This window comes from Castanea sativa, chromosome 8 (assembly GCF_040712315.1).
Source record: "Castanea sativa cultivar Marrone di Chiusa Pesio chromosome 8, ASM4071231v1".
NCBI classification, from domain to species: Eukaryota; Viridiplantae; Streptophyta; class Magnoliopsida; order Fagales; family Fagaceae; genus Castanea; species Castanea sativa.
The window spans coordinates 44,806,487-44,828,078 of NC_134020.1; the positions used below are offsets into that span (position 1 = coordinate 44,806,487).

Genomic DNA, 21,592 nt, shown 5'->3' on the forward strand with positions numbered 1-21,592 from the left:
TTGTGTGATGTGTGTGGATGTGTGATGAGTCCCACATCGGGTATTTATTGGGTAGATCTGGGCTTTATTAATAACTGCAAGGAGCCTTAATTGTGATTAGTCATTTTGAGGTATAGCGCAGATGTGGCTAGCGCTTTTCATTGGGTCGTTACATATGGTATCAGAGCCGGCCCGGTAACCTTGTGTGGGATCGGAGACACTACCCCACAAAGTGGGCCCTAAAGAGGACGTTAGGGATTTAAGTGGGGGAGATTGTGATGCCCCAATTTGATTGATTGTGTGATATGTGTGGATGTGTGATGAGTCCCACATCGGGTATTTACTGGGTAGATCTGGGCTTTATTAACAACTGCAAGGAGCCTCAATTGTGATTAGTCCTTTTGAGGTATAGCGCAGATGTGGCTAGCGCTTTTCCTTGGGTCGTTACAAAGGCTGTCATACCAAAGGGGCAAATTAGGTTGCCTGTGTAGTCAGGCCCAGAAGTGGTAAACGTGGATTTCATTGTGGTGGACGCCTATTCTCCCTACACAGCCATTGTGGCAAGACCTTGGTTGCATGCTCTGGGTGCCGTGTCCTCAACTTTACATATCAAAATCAAATTTTCGTCTAGGAATCAGATAGAGGAACTGCTTGGGAGTCAATCTGTGGCTAGACAGTGCATGACGGCTGCAATTCTGCATTAGCCTGGGCCGGAGTCCTCGGCCTCGGCTGAGGGAAGGCCATAGCAATCAATGTCTCTGGCCATGACCAGGGTACCATCGGTAGAAGAACCTGCGTATGAAGAATTGGATAAGGTTCTCATAAATGACGACCCTGAGAAATTCTTTCAGGTGGGAGTTCAGTTGCCACCTGAAGAGAAAGCAGAGCTAGTTAAGTTTTTAAAGAAGAATGTGGATGTATTCGCATGGAATGCCTACGAGGCCCCCGCGGTTGATCAGAGTTTCACTTGTCATCATTTAAATGTCAATCTAGCTGTTGTACCGATGAGACAACCCCCTCGGCGCTCCTCTAAGGAGCATTCCGAGGCTGTCAAGGAAGAGGTGATCAAACTCAAGAAGGCTGGTGCTATCAAAGAGGTGTTTTATCCTGAATGGTTGGCTCATACAGTGGTAGTAAAGAAGAAGAATGGGAAGTGGAGAGTATGCGTGGACTTCATAGATTTGAACAAGGCTTGTCCTAAAGATTCTTTCCCAATGCCTCGAATAGATCAGTTTGTGGATGCTATTGTTGGGCATCCTTGGATGAGTTTTTTGGATACTTTCCAAGGTTATCATCAAATACCTTTAGCTTTGGAGGACTAAGAGAAGACTGCATTTGTGACTCCTATGGGAAATTATCATTATAAGGTAATGCGTTTCGGTTTGAAGAACGCAGGAGCTACCTATCAAAGGATGATGACTAGGATGTTTGAGCCACAGCTGGGAAAAACTATTGAAGTATATGTGGATGACATGGTGGTAAAGAGTAAAGCGGTTTCCACGCATGTGGAAGATCTGAGTGATACTTTTTAGACGCTAAGGAGGTACAAGCTGCGGCTTAATGCCTTTAAATGTTCTTTTGGTGTAGGATCAGGTAAATTTCTAGGTTACATGGTAATTAACAATCTGCACCCACGTCGGAATCCCAATGAGGTTCAGAGGTTGACAAGGATGACTGCTGCCCTCAACCGGTTTATTTCTCGGTCCGCGGATAGGTGTAGACTTTTCTTCCAGTTGTTGAATAAATGGAAGGGATTTGAGTGGACCGAGGAGTGTGCTTCGGCTTTTTAACAACTTAAGGAATATCTTTCACAACCACCCATTATGTCTCGGCCAGAAATTGATAAAGTTTTTTCGCATATATTACGGTGGCTAATCATGCCATTAGTTTGGTTCTTATACGAGATGATAATAATGTACATAGACTAGTTTATTACGTGAGCAAGTTTTTGCATGAGGCCGAGGTGCATTATTTACTATTGGAAAAAGCAATTCTGGCAGTGGTGCACGCTACGCGTAGATTTCGCCATTATTTCCAATCTCACACAGTTGTTATTTTGACTCAACTCCCTTTTAAGTCTATACAGGAGTGCTGACTACACTGGAAGGATTGCCAAATGGGGTACCATCCTAGGGGCTTTTGATATCAAATATATGACTTACACCTCTATAAAGGAACAGGTCATTGCGGATCTGGTGGCAGAATTTGCTGAACCCTCATTAGAAGAGAATGTTAAGGGATCGGATATGAATGAAAAATTAGTTGGCATGATCTTGTGCAAAGAACCTTCGTTATGGAAAGTGTATGTTGACAGAGCAGCGAATCAAAGAGGATCTGGTGTGGGGCTAGTTTTGGTGTCTCCTGAGGGAATTACTTTTGAGAAATCCTTGAAATTGGGGTTTTTGGTCACCAATAATGAGACAGAATATGAAGCTTTACTAGCCGGGATGGACATGGTTCAAAAAATGGGTGGAAAAACGGTACAAATGTTCTCGGATTCACAATTGGTAGTAGGCCAAGTGGAAGGGAAGTTAAAGGCAAGAGATCCAAGAATGCAAAGATACCTTACTCGGGTCAGGTATATACAGTCCAAATTTGAGTCTTTTTCCTTATTAAATGTATCCAGGAGTGGGAATACCCGTGCTGACTCTTTGCCCACACTTGCAACATCCTCAGCGCAAAGCCTACCTCGGGTTATCCTTGTTGAAGATCTGTGTAAACCCATTGGGACAAGTGGTAACGCCATTCGAATTCATCAAATTAGGGTGGGACCTAGTTGGATGGATCCTATAGTGTCCTTCCTTAAAGATGATATCTTGCCCGAAGAAAAATTCGAAGCAAATAAGATACGCAGGAAAGCACCTCGGTTCTGGCTATCCGAGGACCAGAAATTGTATAAACGCTCTTTTTCAGGACCATATTTGCTGTGTATACACCCAGAAGCAATAGAATTACTTTTGGAAGAATTACATGAAGGGATTTGTGGAAGTCACACAGGAGGAAGGTCTTTATCTCTTAGAGCTATCACGCAAGGGTATTGGTGGCTCAATATGCAGAGAGAAGCATAGGATTATGCAAAAAGATGTGACCAATGTTAGAGATTTTCTCCCAACATCCATCAACCAGGGGGTGTCCTTAATCCTTTGTCTAGCCTTTGACCTTTTGCTCAATAGGGCTTGGATATTGTAGGGCCCTTCCCAAAAGCCGCAAGGAATAGGAGGTGGTTGCTCTTTGGAATAGATTATTTCACTAAATGGGTTGAAGCTGAGCCATTGTCAAACATTAGAGATATGGAGGCGAAGAAGTTTGTCTAGAAAAACATTGTCACTAGGTTTGGAATCCCTCATACTCTCATTTCAAATAACAGCCTGCAATTTGATAGTAAGGCCTATAGAAGATATTGTTGTGATTTAGGCATCACGAATAGATATTCCACTCCAACTTATCCTCAAGGGAACGGGCAAGTCGAGGCAGTCAATAAAGTGATACTCAATGGGCTCAAGAAAAGGCTGGATGATGCTAAAGGGAGATGGGTGGAGGAATCGCCACATGTCTTGTGGATGTATCGAACTACACCTCGAAGGTCCACAGGAGAGACACCCTTTTCAATGACTTATGGAGCCGAGGTTGTGATACCTCTGGAAACTGGTTTTCCAACACTAAGGACGAGTTCTTTCACCCCAAGAAGTAATGCTAGTTTGCTGGAAAAAAGTCTAGATCTAGTTGAGGAACGGCGAGAAAGTGCCATGGTTCAGCTAGCTTATTATCAACAAAAGCTCAAATAGGGATATGATTCCCATGTGAAGTTAAGGCCACTTGCCCTTCGAGATCTGGTGTTAAGGAAGGTCTTGGGTACTGCTAAGAATCTGGCATGGTGAAAGTTGGGACCTAACTGGGAAGGACCATATCGCATTACTTCAGTAGCTGGTATAGGGGCGTATTATCTTACAGACTTAAATGAGAAGGCTGTACCACGTTCCTGGAATGTAAATAACCTATGAAGGTACTATTATTAATGAAAGGCACATCTGCCATCTTATTTCTATTTTCATTGTGTTGTGTTCATTTTCATTTTTCTAAAGTATCAAACTGAAACTTGGTCATGCCTGGCTCCTCGGACCACATACCTTGTAGAAATTGATATTTTCGTAAAGTGTTAAACAGAACCTTGGTTGCGTCTGGTCCTCGGGCCATCTATTTTGGAAAAATTAACACTTCAGTTCATTTTTCTAAATTATCAAACAGAAACTTGGTCATGTCTGGCTCCTCGGACCACATACTTTGTAGAAATTGATATTTTCTTTAAGTGTTAAACAGAACCTTGGTTGCATTTGGTTCTCGGCCATCTACCTTGGGAAAATTAACACTTCAGTTTATTTTTCTAAATTATCAAACAGAAACTTGGTCATGCCTGGCTCCTCAGACCACATACCTTGTAGAAATTGATATTTTCTTTAAGTGTTAAACAGAACCTTGGTTACGTTTGGTCCTCGGGCCATCTACCTTAGGAAAATTAACACTTCAGCTCATTTTTCTAAGTATCAAATTGAAACTTAGTCATGCCTAGATCCTCGGACCACATGCCTTGTATAAATTGATATTTTATTAAGTGTTAAACAGAACCTTGGTTACGTCTGGTCCTCAGGCCACCTACGTTGGGAAAATTAACACTTTAGCTCATTTTTCTAAGTATCAAATTGAAACTTGGTCATGCCTGGATACTCGGACCACATGCCTTGTATAAACTGATATTTTATTAAATGTTGAACAGAACATTGGTTATGTCTGGTCCTCGAATCATCTACTTTGGGGAAATTAACATTTCAGTTCTTATTTCTGAGTACCAAACTGAAACTTGGTCATACGGAGCACCTCGGACCCCATACCTTACAATTAGAATCTTAATTATGTCTGATCCTTAGACAATCTATTCTTGGATCGATCTATACCTAACGTGGTGTAAGGCAGAATCTAGCCATCCTAAACACATATCTTGAAGACTCTTAAAATAGTGATGAATAAATAGGAGTTCATGAGCATCACTTAAAGCATTTGCAAGTATATTTCATATATTTATTATCTAGTTCATGCTATATAAGGTAATAACAAAGAAAAATATAAGTAAGTGTCAAACACGAAAGGGAAATAGTTCAAAATTTTCATTAATTTAAAGTCCTTTGGAAGGACAATTTGCTTACAAAGCATTAACCTACATCAAAATAAAAAGAAAAACTAAACTAGGAGGAAGAAAAGACAAGGCTCATTCAGGGCTTCAGTTTTATCTTCAAAAGGCCCTTTGGATCCCTTGGGGGTTGAATTGGAGCTGGAAGTTAGAGGCAATCCCCTTGCCCTTTGGGTCTTCCACGATAGTGATGGGAACAGTGGCCAGGACAAGCCCTATTGACTCAGTGGATCCCTTTTCCTTAGTAGATTCCTTAGGAGCGTTGGGAGGCTGGGCATCATCATGGGCCACCCCTTCTGCTGGGTTAATAATTTGCTCGGTGGCCTCAGATTGCTTAGCGTCCTCGGGCTTATGTTCAGTGGATGCGAAGGCTTCACCTGAGGTACCTTGTTCAGCATCTGTTCCTTGAGCAGCAATGCCATCCTTAATGATAAATGAAGCAGAAGCTCGGATGGCTGGAGAGTAGTAAACATTTTTTGTTCTCCAATGGGCAGAAGAGGCATCAACCCCAGCTCGGGTAAGTGCCTCATTCCACACTTGGAGGCAGTAATGTCTATATACCTCTGAGAATTGTGACTTGAGGTCTTCCATTGTCTCAGCCACACCGACCTCGTATCCATCCTGCTCTGCTTTGTCCACTGCCTTCTCAGCCTCTTCTTTGGCCCTTACAGCTTCTTCTTTAGCTTGGTTGGCCTCCTCCTTATCCTTCTCAGATTCCTCTAGGCTTTTCTTTAAGGCCTCTATTTGCTTCTTCACCGCAATGTTTTCCTCGTCAGCTTGGCAAAGTTGTAGACGTTGGGTCTTGAGTGTTGGTCAGTTGAGTGGTGACCTTTTGCAGCTTTTTCATCCACTTTTCCCTTTCATGCCACCCCGGCACTCTTCCATCCACTTTTTGCCTTGGTCAGTTGAGTGGTAACCTCTTGCAGCTTTTTCTCTGATACATCAAGGGTTTTCTGAGTGTTGCTGCGCCTTATCTCCTCACTCTTTAGGGCTTTGTAGGTACTAATAGTAATCTCTTTAGCCCTATGAGCAGATTGGACAGCCTGTTTACATATAATGTTTGGACCATAAAAAGATGGTAAAAAAAAAAATAAAAAAAAATCTAAATGCGAAAGAGGAAAGAAATGAGTGATAACTAGTAAAGTTCTTACCAGGGCGAGTTCCTTTTTTAGCGTCATAAAAAAATTTTGATCTCTCATCATTCGCAACTCGTGCATGTCATCGGGCAACAGGAGAACTTGCTTAAGCGCGTCTGCCATGCTAGCAACTATTCCTGCATCAGAGTTCCTGATGGATGCGTCGATGGTAACTGCATGATCATCCACGGTCATTTCTGGAGCCCAAATTGGGGCAGATGCAGGCACATAAGTCTCGACCCCTTTCTCTGACCTTGTCTGCATTGTGCGAGCGTGCTTGGCCCCCTTCTCGGGCAACACATCTTTGGGGGGGAGGTCTTATCCTCCCTCAATTGCATCCTTCCCCTTGTGCTAATCCCTTTTTCGCTTGAGATCAGCTTGATCAGTGCGTTGGGACTGGGTAGAGGGGGGAGGAGGGATTTTGGACTGAAAATACTTCTCAAAGACTTTTTCCTTTGTCTGAGGCATTTTAGTCTGAGTCGCACTCTAGATCTCTTGGCCTCCCACCTGAGCTTCCATTAGTTCTTTCAGGCTCGGTCGGGACTTGCGTTGGATTCCCATTTCCTCAGAGTTGTGAGTCTCTCGTTGTGGGGGGTCTAAAAAGGTGACGCCAAGGATAGTAGCTTGATCCTCAGTGGAAGGGGGTTGATCGAAGACTTCAAACTCATCCTTAGAGTCTAATACTTCAACAATCTCTTCCTCTTCCTTTATGTTGGGTTGAGATGAGGTTGCTCTACAAGTTGTGTGTTGTGTTGGATTTAGGATGATGGGAATACCCTTCGGTATGAGTTGTAGGGGTTGTGTAACATGGGTGCCTGGAGGAATGGAGGCACCCTCGGGTAGAAGAAAACCCTTGACAACAACGCTTATCCGGTGTAAGCGTGGGTCCTTGGCTCTGATCATGCACTTCGGCGCTTGGAAGGTTTTGGAAATGGGATCGTAGCCGAGGATTAGATGAGTTGCTCGGAGTTGGCCGTCTGTGTGTACAAACACTTCAGCCTGCAGTATTTTGTCTAATCTTGCGAAATCAACGAGATTAGGGTGGCGATCCGCTGCGTGTGGGTCTGCATAATCGTTGAGAAGAAAAACAAGGTTAGATTAAGTAAATGTTTTACATAAACCTAGGTTTAAAAAGAATGACTGTGAATAAGTCAATCGGATCCAGAACTTCACCTGGTTCCCCCTCCCTTGTCGGACAGGGAAGACCATCGTGCCAATCCCCTGATATGATTAGGAAGTCTTTTTTCAAACTCTTGTTGAAGTCAAGGAGGCATTGGATTAGTCTAACTTCTGGATTCCTAGATTTTAGGTAATATCCCTGTCCCGTTCGGTGGTGGAGGTTGTAAACCTAGTTCACATCGTGATGGGTGAGTCCTAGGTCCATCCTTTCATTTAAGGCATCTACGGAACCCAAAATCCTAAACATGTTAGGGGTGCATTGGGTAGGAGCTAACCTAAAAGCCCTAAGGTAATCCCTCATAATTGTCCCCATAGGGATTTTCATCCCTCCCTCTATGAAGGCGATCATTGGGATTACTACCTCTCCCTCTCGCCTTTTTATGAGCCATTCCCCTTCCTTACAATATCTAAGGGACAACCCCGATGGAATCCTGTACTTAGCTTTAAATTATTCTATTCTTTTGCCTGAATCTACTAGGAATTTAAATCTACCCATTTTTGGAATAAGGTGTGGGTATGGTGGAAGAACTAAGAAAATAGATGAGCCGAGGATAAAGAAACAAAGGAGAAAGAGGGAAGAAAAAAGATGATGAAAAAGAGAGTATGGGAGAACTTACTTTAGAATGACAAAGTCACCTCGGCCCAATACTTCGTAAATGTGAAGGCACGTGTAGATTACAAAAAGGTTGGCAGATACGTTGTATGAGTGTTGTAGTGTGTAAGAGAGTTTGAATTGTTAGTTTTTATATATCAGTAGGAGTCATAAAGCGGGAAACTTCCCACCTATGTCCCAATGCCATCCTCAATCGTTAGATGCGCATCACGTTGTTAAAGCATGGGGGACAGAGGGATGTCAGAATTTAATTTGGGGACGCTTCGCATGCCGAAACATTGGGAATGTGCAATGGGCAGTTCAAGAGTCATCATCCCTGTCAGCAAAGATGTGTGGTGTAAACAAGTTAACGGTGACATATGTCAAGATCCTCCTTTCCTCCCGAAGTAGTAAATCGAGAATCTCGAGGGGCTATTGTAGGGTCATTAGGCCCAGGAATGTGTGTGGGGTTGGCCCAAGATTATTTTGTGAGCTAAAAGTTCAATCCGATGACACTGAATGGTTTGAGAATGTAAGAATGTCAACTCATAAGGCAATACTAATAAGTAAAGAGGTGAAACCTGATCAAATATGTCCAAGAATATAGTCCGAGGAAGATTATGCCCTCTGCTACGTAAAGCCGAGATAGGAAAGGGATTGATTAAGCATCCATAGGCAATATGTTAGAAAATCCTATAGGTAAGGGTAAACATGGTAAACGTGGAAGATAAGAAGAAGGGTGGTGGAATATCTAAGATAAAGTTGTTTTCATCGCCCCCGTATTGAATGCTCTGCAACTACTATTCTGACCACATTAATGGAGAAATGAGACCTGAGCGTCAGAGTGGAGCCTTGCTCCTGTCTCCAAAGACTTCAAGGGAGATGGATGGGACAAGTATCTAAACCAGTAATCTAAACCCTACGTGGAGCATGAAGAGGAAAATGAGGAAGGGATATAAAAGGAAGAGGAGTCATTCAGGAGAGGGGATCGGAAGAAACAGAAACAAAAACACTGTATACCTCACTATCCATAACTGTAATCTATCTGGGGAAGAAATAATATAAGTCATCTTCGGCTTGTGTCCGAGGAGAGGATTCTTCCACATAAACAGTTTCTTGTGTGTATCATTGTGATCAAAGCTGATAATTTTTGTTATCTAATATCACTAGAACCTAGACTTCAAGCACACTCTCTATAAATTTTATTGTAAAAGGCCTTTCAGACCTATCCCTTTCTGACTGTGGGTTCGGACTCAAATTGTGTCCTTATTATTATTATTATTATTATTATTATTATTATTATTATTATTCATTAATTTATCATTAGCCCTTTTTTTTTTTTAATTTTTCTAAAATGAAAAAGAGTATCTAATCATAATTTTTCTAATTATCATTTAACCAATGTTCCACCACACACGTACACACCCCTTTCATATATTGTTTCCACCACAACACACACTCCTTTATAATTACAAAAAAAAATTTCGATCACATACCAAAAGTTTAGAGTAGGAAATATATTTATCTCAAACTCAAAGACTCAAATAGAGAGAGGATTCAACCAAAAAAGAAAATAAATAGAGAGAGAGAGAGAGAAGAAAGACCAGATGACAAAGATGGCGAGGAAGACAATCATGTAGATCAGGTGCCAGAGGTGGCTGAGGAGTGCGATGAGCGTGTAGTTCACGCGGAAGTAATCAAGGTTGTGCTTGACACAAGCAGTGGCTTTGCAGAGTGTGTAAGGGCATGTGAAGGAGTATAATGTCCTTCAAAGCCTAGTTAACAATCTGCGCTTCGCCTCTGCAGCTGCTTGTCCTCCTCCCTACCACCAACAACATGTGGCTCAGATGGGTCGTTGTCTTTTTTTCTTTTTTGCTTTTACTGTTCTAATTCCATTAGGCTTATGAGAAAGATTGTTTTTGTGTTTCAAATCTTTCAATTGTGTTTTTGTTTTGATTATGGCATGTTTTACTTTGTAACCGTTAAGATAGAGAAGCAAGAGAGAGTGAAGAACGAAAGAGAAAAGGGATGAGAGAGAAAGAATCAGTATCTTATTCAATCGGTGATTATTTTAAGAGTGAAAAATGTTTGGAGTTGTTACAGTAATTGCTATGGTGCTTTCCAAGTGAGTAGAGCTACCTTAGCAGCTCTAAAAAAAATTTAGAGTTAGAGAGACTGTTGGAGGGTGTTTTTTTGTAGGTTTGCTCTCCAAAAATGACTTTAGTGAGCCTATTAGAAATGCTCTAACAACTAGCAAACTAATAATAGAATTATTGTTACCACTGTGCACCCTTGGTGCGGTCGTCACTCCACAAGTATAAATGCTTGTAGGGTGTGGGGGGCAAAGGCCGGAGTTCAAGTCTTCAGGAGGGAGCTTTACACACATATACACTTAGATTAGGCTAGAATAGAAATTCTATCTTTTATAAAAAAAAATAGAATTGTTGTTACTAAGAATAGTAATTGATAAATGAATAATCTTAAAATAGATATGTGATTATTTAAATGATAATTTGAAGATTATTTGTTTATCAATTATTGTTTGGAACAACAATATTTAATGTGAAACGTTTTAATTGTTGGAATATTTTTATAAAAATAGTAATATTTTATATTTATTACTTTTTGTTTAACTATCTGCACTACAAAAAAGGGGTCTATAGCCGCGTTTCATAAACGTGGCTATAGACCCCGAAAACGTGGCTTTAGGCTATAGCCGCGTTTATAACCCCGGCCTAAGTGGCGCAGCAACAGCCCCCTGCGGGTCTGTAGCCGCGGTTTTATAACCGCGGCTATAGGCTTTGGGTCTATAGCTGCGTTTCAAAAAAACGCGGCCATAGTCTGAGACCTATAGCTGCGTTTTTAAAAAACGCGGCTACAAACCCGTTTTGAGCTGCGTTTAAACCGCGGCTATAGGTCTTTTTAAAAACAAAAAAAAAAATTTACTAGGGTTTTTTTTCCCAAAAAATTCAAAAATTCAGCTTTTTTAAAAAACAAAAAAAAATTTCTGGGTTTTTTTTTCCCCAAAAAATTCAAAATTCAAACAAATTTTTTTTTAAAATTAAACACAAACCCAAAAAATTCAAAATCAAATACAAACCCAAAAAGTTTAAAATCAAACACACTCAAAAAATTCAAAATCAAACACAATATACTGACAATACAAATACAACGTGCTCCAAAATATAACAATACAAACCCATGAATCTCCTCTCATTCAACAAAACCAACCCAAATTTAACACTAAATCCATTCAAAGAACACAAAAACTCAAGAACACAAACTCATTTAAACATAAGCACAGTATCAGCAACACAATAGCAAAAATAACTTCTAGCAAAAGTATAATACCTATAAAAAAATTAGAGAATTTTTACCTCAAATAGTAGAGATGAGTGAGCCTTTAGCTTTTCTTATGAAGTTTTCCAGTGACCCTTGCTTGAAAAATGAAGTATATGGTGGTGTGGAGTGTACCGGTGAGAGGAGTGTGTGCGTTGTGTTGAAAGAAAAAAAGAAGGAAAGAAAGAAAAAAAAAAAAAAAGAAGAAGAAGTAGCAGCAAAGAAACAAAGAAAAAAAAAAGAGCTGTGTTGGAGTGAAGAAGGAAAAAAAAAAAAAAAAAAAAGAAAGAAAGAAGAGCTGGGTGTGACTTGCAGAGAAGAAAGAAAGAAAGAAACCCAAGAAAGCAGACAATAATGACCAAAGAAAGAAAAGATAAGAGTGGGGGTAGGTGGGAAAGTGGGGTTCTGGGTTTTTTTTTTATTGGTGTTACCTATAGCTGCATTTTCAAAAACGCGACTATAGCCCCTCCCTTATATATAAAAAAAATAATTTATTTAGATGCACAGGTCATCTTTTTAAAAAACATATATATATATATATATATATATATATATATATATATATATATATATATATATATTATTTGACTGAACCTATAGCCGCGTTTTTGAAAACGCGGCTATAGCCCCCCTTTATATATAAAAAAATTCAAAAACGCGGCTATAGCCCCCCTTTATATATAAAAAAATAATTTATTTGGATACACAGGTCATCTTTTTAAAATATATATATTATTCGATTGGACCTATAGCCGCGTTTTTGTGAAACGCGGCTATAACCCTCCCTTATAAAAAAAATTTGTTCTACTGTACATAGCACCCTTATAAAAAATATTTTTGTCTGGACCTATAGCCGCGTTTTGAAAAACGCGGCTATAGTCCAGACGTAAAACGCAGCTCAAGGTACTAGAAACGCGGCTTTAGACGTAACCTATGGCCGCGTTTAACAAAACGCAGCTATAGGTTGGGTCTGAAGCCGCGTTTCTAGGAAACGCGGCTAAAAAATGTGGCTATAGCTCGCATTTTTTGTAGTGCTGTTATGAGATGGCTGCCTAGTAAACGTTAGTCGCTAACATTTCTCCCTTTATTCAATCTTAATACATTGTTTTTAATTCTGACCTTAATTGGCTGAAGTTATTGTCATTAGTGCACAAACGGGTTTTAACTTTATGGCTATCCAAACCTTTAGTATTTGTCAAACGTATATAACAAGAATATATATAATCACATCATATACTTTGTAGAGATTGTAATCTTCGAATTATCATTTGATTATCACATATCATGTAAATTAGAATTTACGATAAAATTAGAGAATAGTGGAAAGATATTACCTCAGTGTGCTTTAAATTAGTCTCATAACATGAAAATAATCTACCGCCAATTCATAAGTTTTTAGATGGCAAGATTGAGGAGTGAACCATATTATTGTCTTGAGATGATACAAGCGTCTACTAGATTTTTGGTGTAGCAGACTAACAACATTATGCATGCCACTCCCGGGATACAATAACACAGCCATTTTACTGATTATCCTTACAAGCCTCCACAACTTGTAGGATATGAAGCTCTCAAATAGTACTTTCTTAGGGTCCGTTTGGGAATAACTTATTTAGTTGAAATAAAATATTTGGGAACGGTTTATTTAGCTAAAACAAAATACTTTTTGCTGAAAGTATTGTAAATAAAGTTAAAAACTAATTGAAATAGTACATTAGGACCCATGAATAGTATCAAAAAGTATAATGAGATTTATGAATAGTAGCAAAAATAAGATAAACAGTAAAAGAAGCTTTCTTTTCTCAGTATATCCTAAACACAACCTTATTACCCAGAAAAATATTGTGTAGAAAGCATAGTTGCATATATATAAAAGTTTAGACCATTATATATATTTATATGTGTGTGTGTGTAAATATACATTTGGCAAGCTCTCAAATAAAGTTGGCCGATTAAAAAAAGAGATAGCTAAACCGGAAATAACCAAAGGAATATATATGTGTGTGTGTGTCTAAGATGAAACCTTGTCATTTAATCCCATGTCTAAATCCAGTTTATCTTCCTGACGTTTTTTGTTTTCAAAACGTTTGACAAATACTTAAGGTGTGGTTTCTCAAAAAAAAAGAAAAAAGAAAAAAAAGAAGCTTAATGTTTGGATAGCCATAAAGTTAAAAACCGTTTGAGCACTAATGACAATAACTTCAGACAATTGAGGTCAGAATTAAAAACGATGTATTAAGATTGAATAAAGGGAAAAACGTTAGCCACTAACGTTTACTAGGCAGCCAACTCATAACAGATAGTTAAATGAAAAGTAATAAATATAAAATATTACTATTTTTATAAAAATATTCCAACAAGAGCAAACTGCCACATGGCTGTAACTTATTCTTAATTCTTGCACAAACTGATATTAATATAATTACATCATTACACCTATCCAATTACACATTGGAGCTTTACATTGATGCTGCTGGACACTTAGCTGCTGCTGATGCATTCGTTACTGCATCACTATGTGTGTAAGGTGAAGATGGGGTGGTCATGCCTGTTTTGGGTGGCGATAAAGAATTCTCATCCTCAAGCCTCTTTGCCAAAGATTTATTGGTCAGTTCATGGAAGGCAATTCTTTGGAGAATTTGGAGTATGGCAATCTAAATTGCTCTAGTGGGTTGATCAGCCATGGAGTAGTTTGTAAGAGATCATTTTTAATTAAATCTCTTGTTCTTTAGTGCTCAATCTAGCTACCTAATGAGCTATATATCATTGGAGCACTCTTTCGTCATAAAATTTCAAATAAGGTTAGAGTTGTCATTAATGACATATGTCAGGCCATTTTATTAATAAGTTCTTTCAACTAATTTTTATAGAGTCCAAGTTTTCTATCCTACTTTTGCTAAATTATATTATAAAAAAAGGTAAATTATAAATAATTTGTTTCTTTCTATTACTTAGGAAAAAAAAAACATTAAATAGCAGCCAAATATGCATTTAGATTTTAGAGTGTCAATAACTCTAAAATGCGGTGTGCAAATTTGAAATCAGCTAAACTTCACATAAAAAACTGATTTAAATAACAAGCGTTCCCCACTTGTTCCAAGCTTGCACCCATATACGATTTATACGAAAAGCTTGCCAAGCTCTACATTATTAGACATTATATAGTCCTAAAATTTTTTTTGACTTATATGCCCAAAAAAACGTGGATAGGGCTCTTAACTCTGTGTTTAGTGTCATTCCATTCCAGTGATGCTGATAAACTGGAAATATTGTTCAATGGTGGCCCCTTTATCACAACCGTGAAAGATTTTTTCTCGTACAAGTGACTAAAAGCAAGTTCTTCCGGAACAACAGTGACCTTGAGAATTGCTGGCGCCTTGACAATTGCCTTGTATATAGCTTTTTTCAAGCCAACATTTGTAACTGTCCTATGAAACACGGCTGATATACTAGAGTTAGTGCTATTAAGTTGCAAATACATGGATGGGTAATTTAGGGCATCATGTCCTCCAATGTCAGGGATAGTTGAGCAATTTGTGTGCTCATCAGTGAACACTTTTAGTGCTGTCCCGGAGTAACCCTCATTACATAGGAAGCGGATGTAGTCGGACTTTGACATGTCATAGATCAAACCGGGATGCAGTGCTCTAACCGGGTCAATTTGGCCGGCCCCATAGGCTAACTCAGCTTGGACATCCTTGATTTTCAATTCAGATGCTGATGATCAATTAAGAAGGAAAATTATAAAACACTAAGAAAGCCTAATTTTCATATAAAACTTATTTTAGGTTAGTAAGGGATGATATCTTGATCTATGTGTTTAGAGTCTTTAGACAGAAAGAATACATATGTTAAGATTATTACAAATTTTACTACTTGAGCTTAACACACTAAGGTGACTATAAATTTGATTGGTGCAACTTCAATAACTAATAAATAAATATTTAAATTACTTTCTGAGAAGAGTGTCACACTAATTTGTAAGAGCAGTGCAATAAAATTTGTAGCATCTCTAACATCACTCATAAAATAAATATCATTAATTTCTTATTAGAAAATAATCCTCTCCATTAATCACGGAGAAAGTTCGTATCACAATTTAGATTTAAATTAAATTGTCACAATAGATATATATTAACATGTGTAATATTTACTACAAACCAATTGGCATGTTAAGTATTAACAACATTGCTGGTAAACAATGAGCAATGTGATTGCATTGGAGAATTTCAATTAAACACTAATAACCTCTAATTGACACCATTCAAGTGGTGGTTCTTGTAAAGTGGCACTAATCTATAACACATAATGAGTTTAAATGGGAGAATTTAAGGGGACTAACCAGTTGTCATTAAGGCTGATTTGATTGCAGCAGGAGACCATCTAGGGTGGAATGTTTTGATATAGGCAGCGGCAGCAGTCACATGAGGGCAAGCCATTGATGTTCCAGATATTATATTATACACATCAAACCGGTTGTCTTCAAGATCCCCAGTCACTGATGAAAGTTTAGAGTAAGCAGCTAGAATATCTATTCCAGGTGCCACAATATCCGGCTGCAAATCAAACATAATTTAAAACCCTCATTCTAGTATATATGCTTGAAAAAATACACAAATTTATGCCTATAATGGTAATCATTGCAAGGGTTACCTTCATTAAGGTGGAAGAGATTGTGTTCGGACCTCGGGATGAAAAGGAAGCCACAAAGGGTGTAGCGGCATTGTGTATAGCTACAGATTTGTATATGACAGCCTGAGGGGCTCTGAAAGTTTTACCAATGAAAAAAAAAATCCACAAAAAAGTTAAAATATCAATTAGCAAATAAAAATATGTAGAATGAAAAAAAGAAAAGAATTTGGTTCCCCATACTTACCTGGTTGAGTTAACATATATTTCAATTTTGTCACCAACATTAGTATCAATGAATGCAGCGGGGATGATAAATGTAAAGCCCGTATCTGACTGCTCTTGGAGAGATACAATAGCCCCCAACCCACCTATTTGCTTAACGTAATCTTGAATTAGTCCTTCTTTGCATAGCACAATCTTTCCCTTGACCTTATTCGCGTCCAGACTCCCTTCATCACACAACCTGCCCAATTTTTTAATTGATTAGTGCTAATAATATTAGCAGTCTGTCTCTGAATATATATAAGTTTAGGTGATCTTCAATTAAATCTGAAATAATAATCCTAGTGAAATTCATTCCTAGAAATTTGAACTCTAATTCTTGCCATTCTTCAATTTATCCTACAAGAACTTATATTTGTAAAATGACTATCGCGTTAAAGGTAAGTATAAGTTAAAATTCCTTATAATTACCACGGAGAGTGATCTGGTTCTAAACTTCCATTGGCTGCTTTTACAGCAGTGGTTAGAGGGTACATCCGTTTATTTGGTGAAAACGTATTGATGGAAAATCCCTGTTATACAATGCACCAGTAAATGTATATGTTAAAATCATATATATATATTTAGAAAACCCACACACAAATCAATGAAGAAATATTAGACTCATTATTAAATATTATAGAACTCAAAGACTCACCAAATATTAGAAAGAAGTAACTCAGCAATCCTCTCAGCAAAAAAGAAAAAAAGAAAAAAGGGAACTTACAGCTTTTTTTATGCCATTTCCAACTTTAACCAGAGTCCTAAACTGCCTATCCATGCCGGAAGCACCAACAGTCAATATCCAAGGAGCTGTGTTCTGCGCAGAATACATACTTGGGCCGTCATTCCCAGCTGAACATGTTGTCAAAATCCCCTTCTTCATTGCATGAAAGGCACCGATCGCAATGGGATTGTCCAAATAGCTAGCCGAATCCCCTCCGATAGATATTGATATCAAGTCAACTCCATCACTAATGGCATCATCCATTCCGGCCAAAAGGTCTATATCACTGCAACCATCGGCCCAACACACCTTGTACACTGCAATGCGTGCTGATGGAACCCCACCTCGAGCTGTGCCTTTGGCTAAACCGTATAAGCTCGCCCCTGCTATCGAGGCACCTGCTATGGTGGACGAAGTGTGACTGCCGTGGCCTTCCTCATCTATTGGGGATGGATTTGGGTGGGGAGTGGTGGAAGCGTGGTTGTAGAACCTTGCACCTATTACCTTGCTGCATAAAATGGTGGATGGGTTGGAAATTAAATTAGACATCCATGCATGTACAGAAGTAATATTAAAAAAGACAACATTTTTTTTTTCAGAATAGTCGATATGATATTTTGTGATTGGAATAAAATTACTTTCATTTAGATTCATTCAACATAATTTTTATTGTGCATCACCATATTAATTATTGTGAAAAAAAAAAATTTATTTAATATCCAATATTGTGTTATTAGACACATTGTTTTGTGGTAGGTCACAATCTAGGAGAGAGATTGAGATTGTTTACTTGTTACATCCAGTGAAGTTGCCTCTAACTTGGCATGTACCCTTCCATTTTGATGGAGGAGGTCCAAATCCTTTGTCGTCAAAACTTGGAGCATCGATATAAATTCCTAAAAAATAAGGGGAGGAGAAAGGAAAGATTTGAAAAGTGATTCAAATTCCTCCACGATGCCAGGAAACATGGAAAAGTCAAAACTCTATGAGAAGTACTGTTAACTTTGTACCTGTATCTAATACACCAACAATAATATTACTTTCAATTTGATGATTTCTTTTCATTGATTGAGGCATTCCTAAGAAGTCCCATGATCTTGTGGTATGAAGTTTTCGCATTTTGCTAGGAAACACCGCCACCACATTTTCATTCTCTGTAATGGATGCATATATGTATATAAATTACATAAGACAATCACCCCAAGAAAAAGAAATAATGTGTAACATGAAGTTTTTAATGTGCACCTTGTAGCCTTTGAACTTCTTGTGACAATAGGTTTGCCGCAAATGCATTAAAATTCTTTGTGTAGCTATATATTCTGGACTGTTGGGCAATATGGTCACTGAAAAACGACAATACTCAATCGTTTAATTGTCTACCCAAATGTTACAATATATATATATATATATATATAATGAGAAACAAAGTACAAACACACACAAGGGAGAGGAAAAAATGATCTAACACAAAGGCATATCACAACTTTATTCAAATATCATGGTAACTTTTAAGGGAGAGTAGAGTAAGTTATACAACACATAATACATTCTCTCAAGCAATGTGAGTCAATTACCCTTTTTTTTTTATAGAAATAAATACACACACAAGAGAGAGAAAAAAAAACATTTTACAATTTGTTGCATGCTAGATGTGATGTCATATCATATATGGGTTACACCCTAAAAACTAAAATTATATCATAGAAGAGCACGATGCTATACATATTGATAAGCTCCTAAGTCCTATAGCCATTATGGAACCCTCCCCACCACCAAAACTTTGACCCTTGTATAAATTATACTCTACCGAATTTGTTATATATGAAGTTCAACGGTTGGAATGTATAATTTACTTTGTGAAGAACAAATCAACATTAATTGCTAGAGAAAATTTTGGGATTAGTGAACAAATTAAGAGATTGATTGTTAGAGGAAATCATGGGATTGAGACAATTAATATTTAATATGTAATTCAAATTAAGATTATTTTTTTACTTTTGTATGTAATTCTATTATAAATATAGATTTTATAGTAATTTACTATCATGAAAGGTGCATGAGAAAATATAGTCTTTTGGGCTCGTCTCGTAGGAGTCCAAATCTTTTGTCCCACTTTTCCTGCTCCACTCTATACTCCACCAATAAAAACTTACCACGTGTTCACCTAATTAATTAAATACTATCATTATTCACTTATTAATGCTACCGTTATTAATTAATAGTAGTACTTAATTAATTAGGTGAATACGTGACAAGTTTTTATTGGTGGAGTATAGAGTGGAGCAGAAAAAGTGGGATAGAAGATTTGGACTCGTCTCGTAGATGTTGGTCATTTGGTCGAATCATGAAAACTCTAATGTTTTCTCACTTCTCCCTTCTCTTTTCTCTATATCTCATTTACAAATTTCTACATGAACTATTCCAGGTGTAAATTACCACCAAAAAAAAAAAAAAAAACTATTCCATTTATGTAAGAAATAAATGGAAAACTATTATTGTTTGAATTAAACATGAGTAGATGTAAGCATGCAATGTTTAGATATTTTGTCATCCCACTTACTCTCTAATGACTGAAGAAAGCAAGTTGTGATGAAGATCAATAGCAGAGACGTTTGACTGCGGTGCCTCTCCCATATACACGATGAACGCCTACGTGGTAATGAAAAACAAATTTCTGATTATATGAAAGAAATTAAAATATTATATAATATACATAATTACTGTTCATACAAATTATAAAAATATATTAACCTTTCTATCTGTGTCACTAGAACCATGAGTGAATGACCAATGAAGCTGCGTAGCCAGAAGGAAGAGGGTGATCATACAAATTCGAACCATTGTTTATTCCTCCTTTGTATGCAGTACCGCTCTTCCTTTCCCTCTTGCTTTCTCTCTTGCTCCTATATTTATAGTCAGAGATTTCCTCTTTTGTGTTTTCCTCTTCCGGTGGAGATTTTCAAGCTAAAATGGATTCTTTGACTTTTTCCAAAATTAAGATTCTTGCTCCTATATTTATAGTCAGAGATTTGATGCAGTTTGCTAAATAAATGATACTCCATCTCACAAGGTTTAATTGTGCCATATTAAGAAGCAATGTTTTCTTTTTTCTATTTTTTTTTTCGATAGGAAAATTACAATTGGAAGCAGAGGTGTTTAGGCGTAACTGCATTATAATTAGTTTCCCACCGTTCCTTTTTTAGCTTGTCGTCCTTTTTAAGAGAAGTCGCTGAAAAAATTTCTGCGTTGGAATCTTTTATTTTTAGAGAATATCTTTTTATTTATTTATTTTGAATTAATTAAACAATGTACAATTCCTCAAAGTTAAACAATGTACAAATTAAGAGTTTGTTATTTATCTACTAGCCTCATCACATCACACGTGCTTCCCATGTGCGATGAGATTTTTTTTTTTTAAATAGTCATATTTTGTATATAAAAGAAACTATATTTAATTATTTTATATATATATATATATATAATTTTTATTTTAAAAATCTAATTTATAAGTGAATAAATCAATTTAATAATTAATAGGAGAGTGGTCATATTTTTTAGGCAATATTTCAGTGAGAGTTAGAGTTGTATTTTTACCAGATTGTCCTTTAGTTTTGTTTCTACTTAAACATAGGACTGTAGGGACATTTTTGAACTAAAAAAATGAAGAATCCAAATAAGGGAAGTCCCTTAAATAGTAGTATTATTATTTAAGGAGATTCCTCTGTTTGGATTCCTCTTTTTTTTTAGTTAAAAAATGTTCCTACACTTCTATGTTTAAGTAGAGACAAAAGTAATGAACAATTAGGTAAAAATGCAACTCTAATTCCCATTAAAACATTGCTTAAAAAGCAAAACTACTCTCCTGTAAATTTTCAGATTTCTTTATCCACTTATAAATTAAATTCATTCTAAAAAAAACACTTATAAATTAGGTTCTTAAAATAAAAATTATATATATAAAATAAAAACACATCATTTTTTTTTGCTAAAAAAAAAGCCTCATCACTTGCACGTAGCGTGTGTGATGAGGCTAGTATAACTAACTTCTAAACTCACCGTTGGAGGTTGAAATAGAATTTTAACTACTTTATTTACACTTTAACAATTTCATTATGCCACACCATTGTAGCGTAAAAAAATTTCATAATTTTTTTTTTTGGTTGAGAAACAAACATACACACGTACATACAAGGGAGAGGAAATGAGGTTCCAACACAAAAGCACACCACAACTCCACTCAAAAGCCATGGTAACTTTTAAGGGAGGATGTGACAAGTTATATTATACATAACACACTCTCTTAAGCAATGTGGAACAATTACCCATTCTTTTTTATGTTTCATCGTTTTATTGGACAAATTAAATGCTTCAAGCAAGATTATGTGACACTTAACGGAAAATTTGGACAAATGTGTTGTTGATGCAAGCAGAGAATAACTTTAGGGGGGTAAAATTTAAATTATGAAACTTTAGAGTGAAATTCCAAAGAATCCAAACTTTAGGGGTGTAGCTTGCACTTTTACATTTTTTTTTTTTAGTTATGGAATTTTTGCTAGGTTATAGAT

The 21,592-nt window shown here is 37.2% G+C and overlaps 1 protein-coding gene across 1 annotated transcript; it reads right to left on the reverse strand.

The window, feature by feature from the left end:
• Window positions 1-14,591: 14,591 nt before the first annotated feature.
• Window positions 14,592-19,868, reverse strand: LOC142606400 (subtilisin-like protease SBT4.15). Its single transcript, XM_075777759.1, has 11 exons — window positions 19,779-19,868; window positions 19,588-19,676; window positions 18,273-18,370; window positions 18,038-18,181; window positions 17,818-17,923; window positions 17,028-17,535; window positions 16,733-16,833; window positions 16,284-16,502; window positions 16,061-16,172; window positions 15,750-15,963; window positions 14,592-15,124 (listed from the first exon to the last, which is right to left on the reverse strand). The coding sequence occupies exons 1-11, from the start codon at window positions 19,866-19,868 to the stop codon at window positions 14,592-14,594; spliced, it is 2,214 nt and encodes a 737-aa protein (XP_075633874.1).
• Between the last annotated feature and the right edge of the window lie 1,724 nt (window positions 19,869-21,592).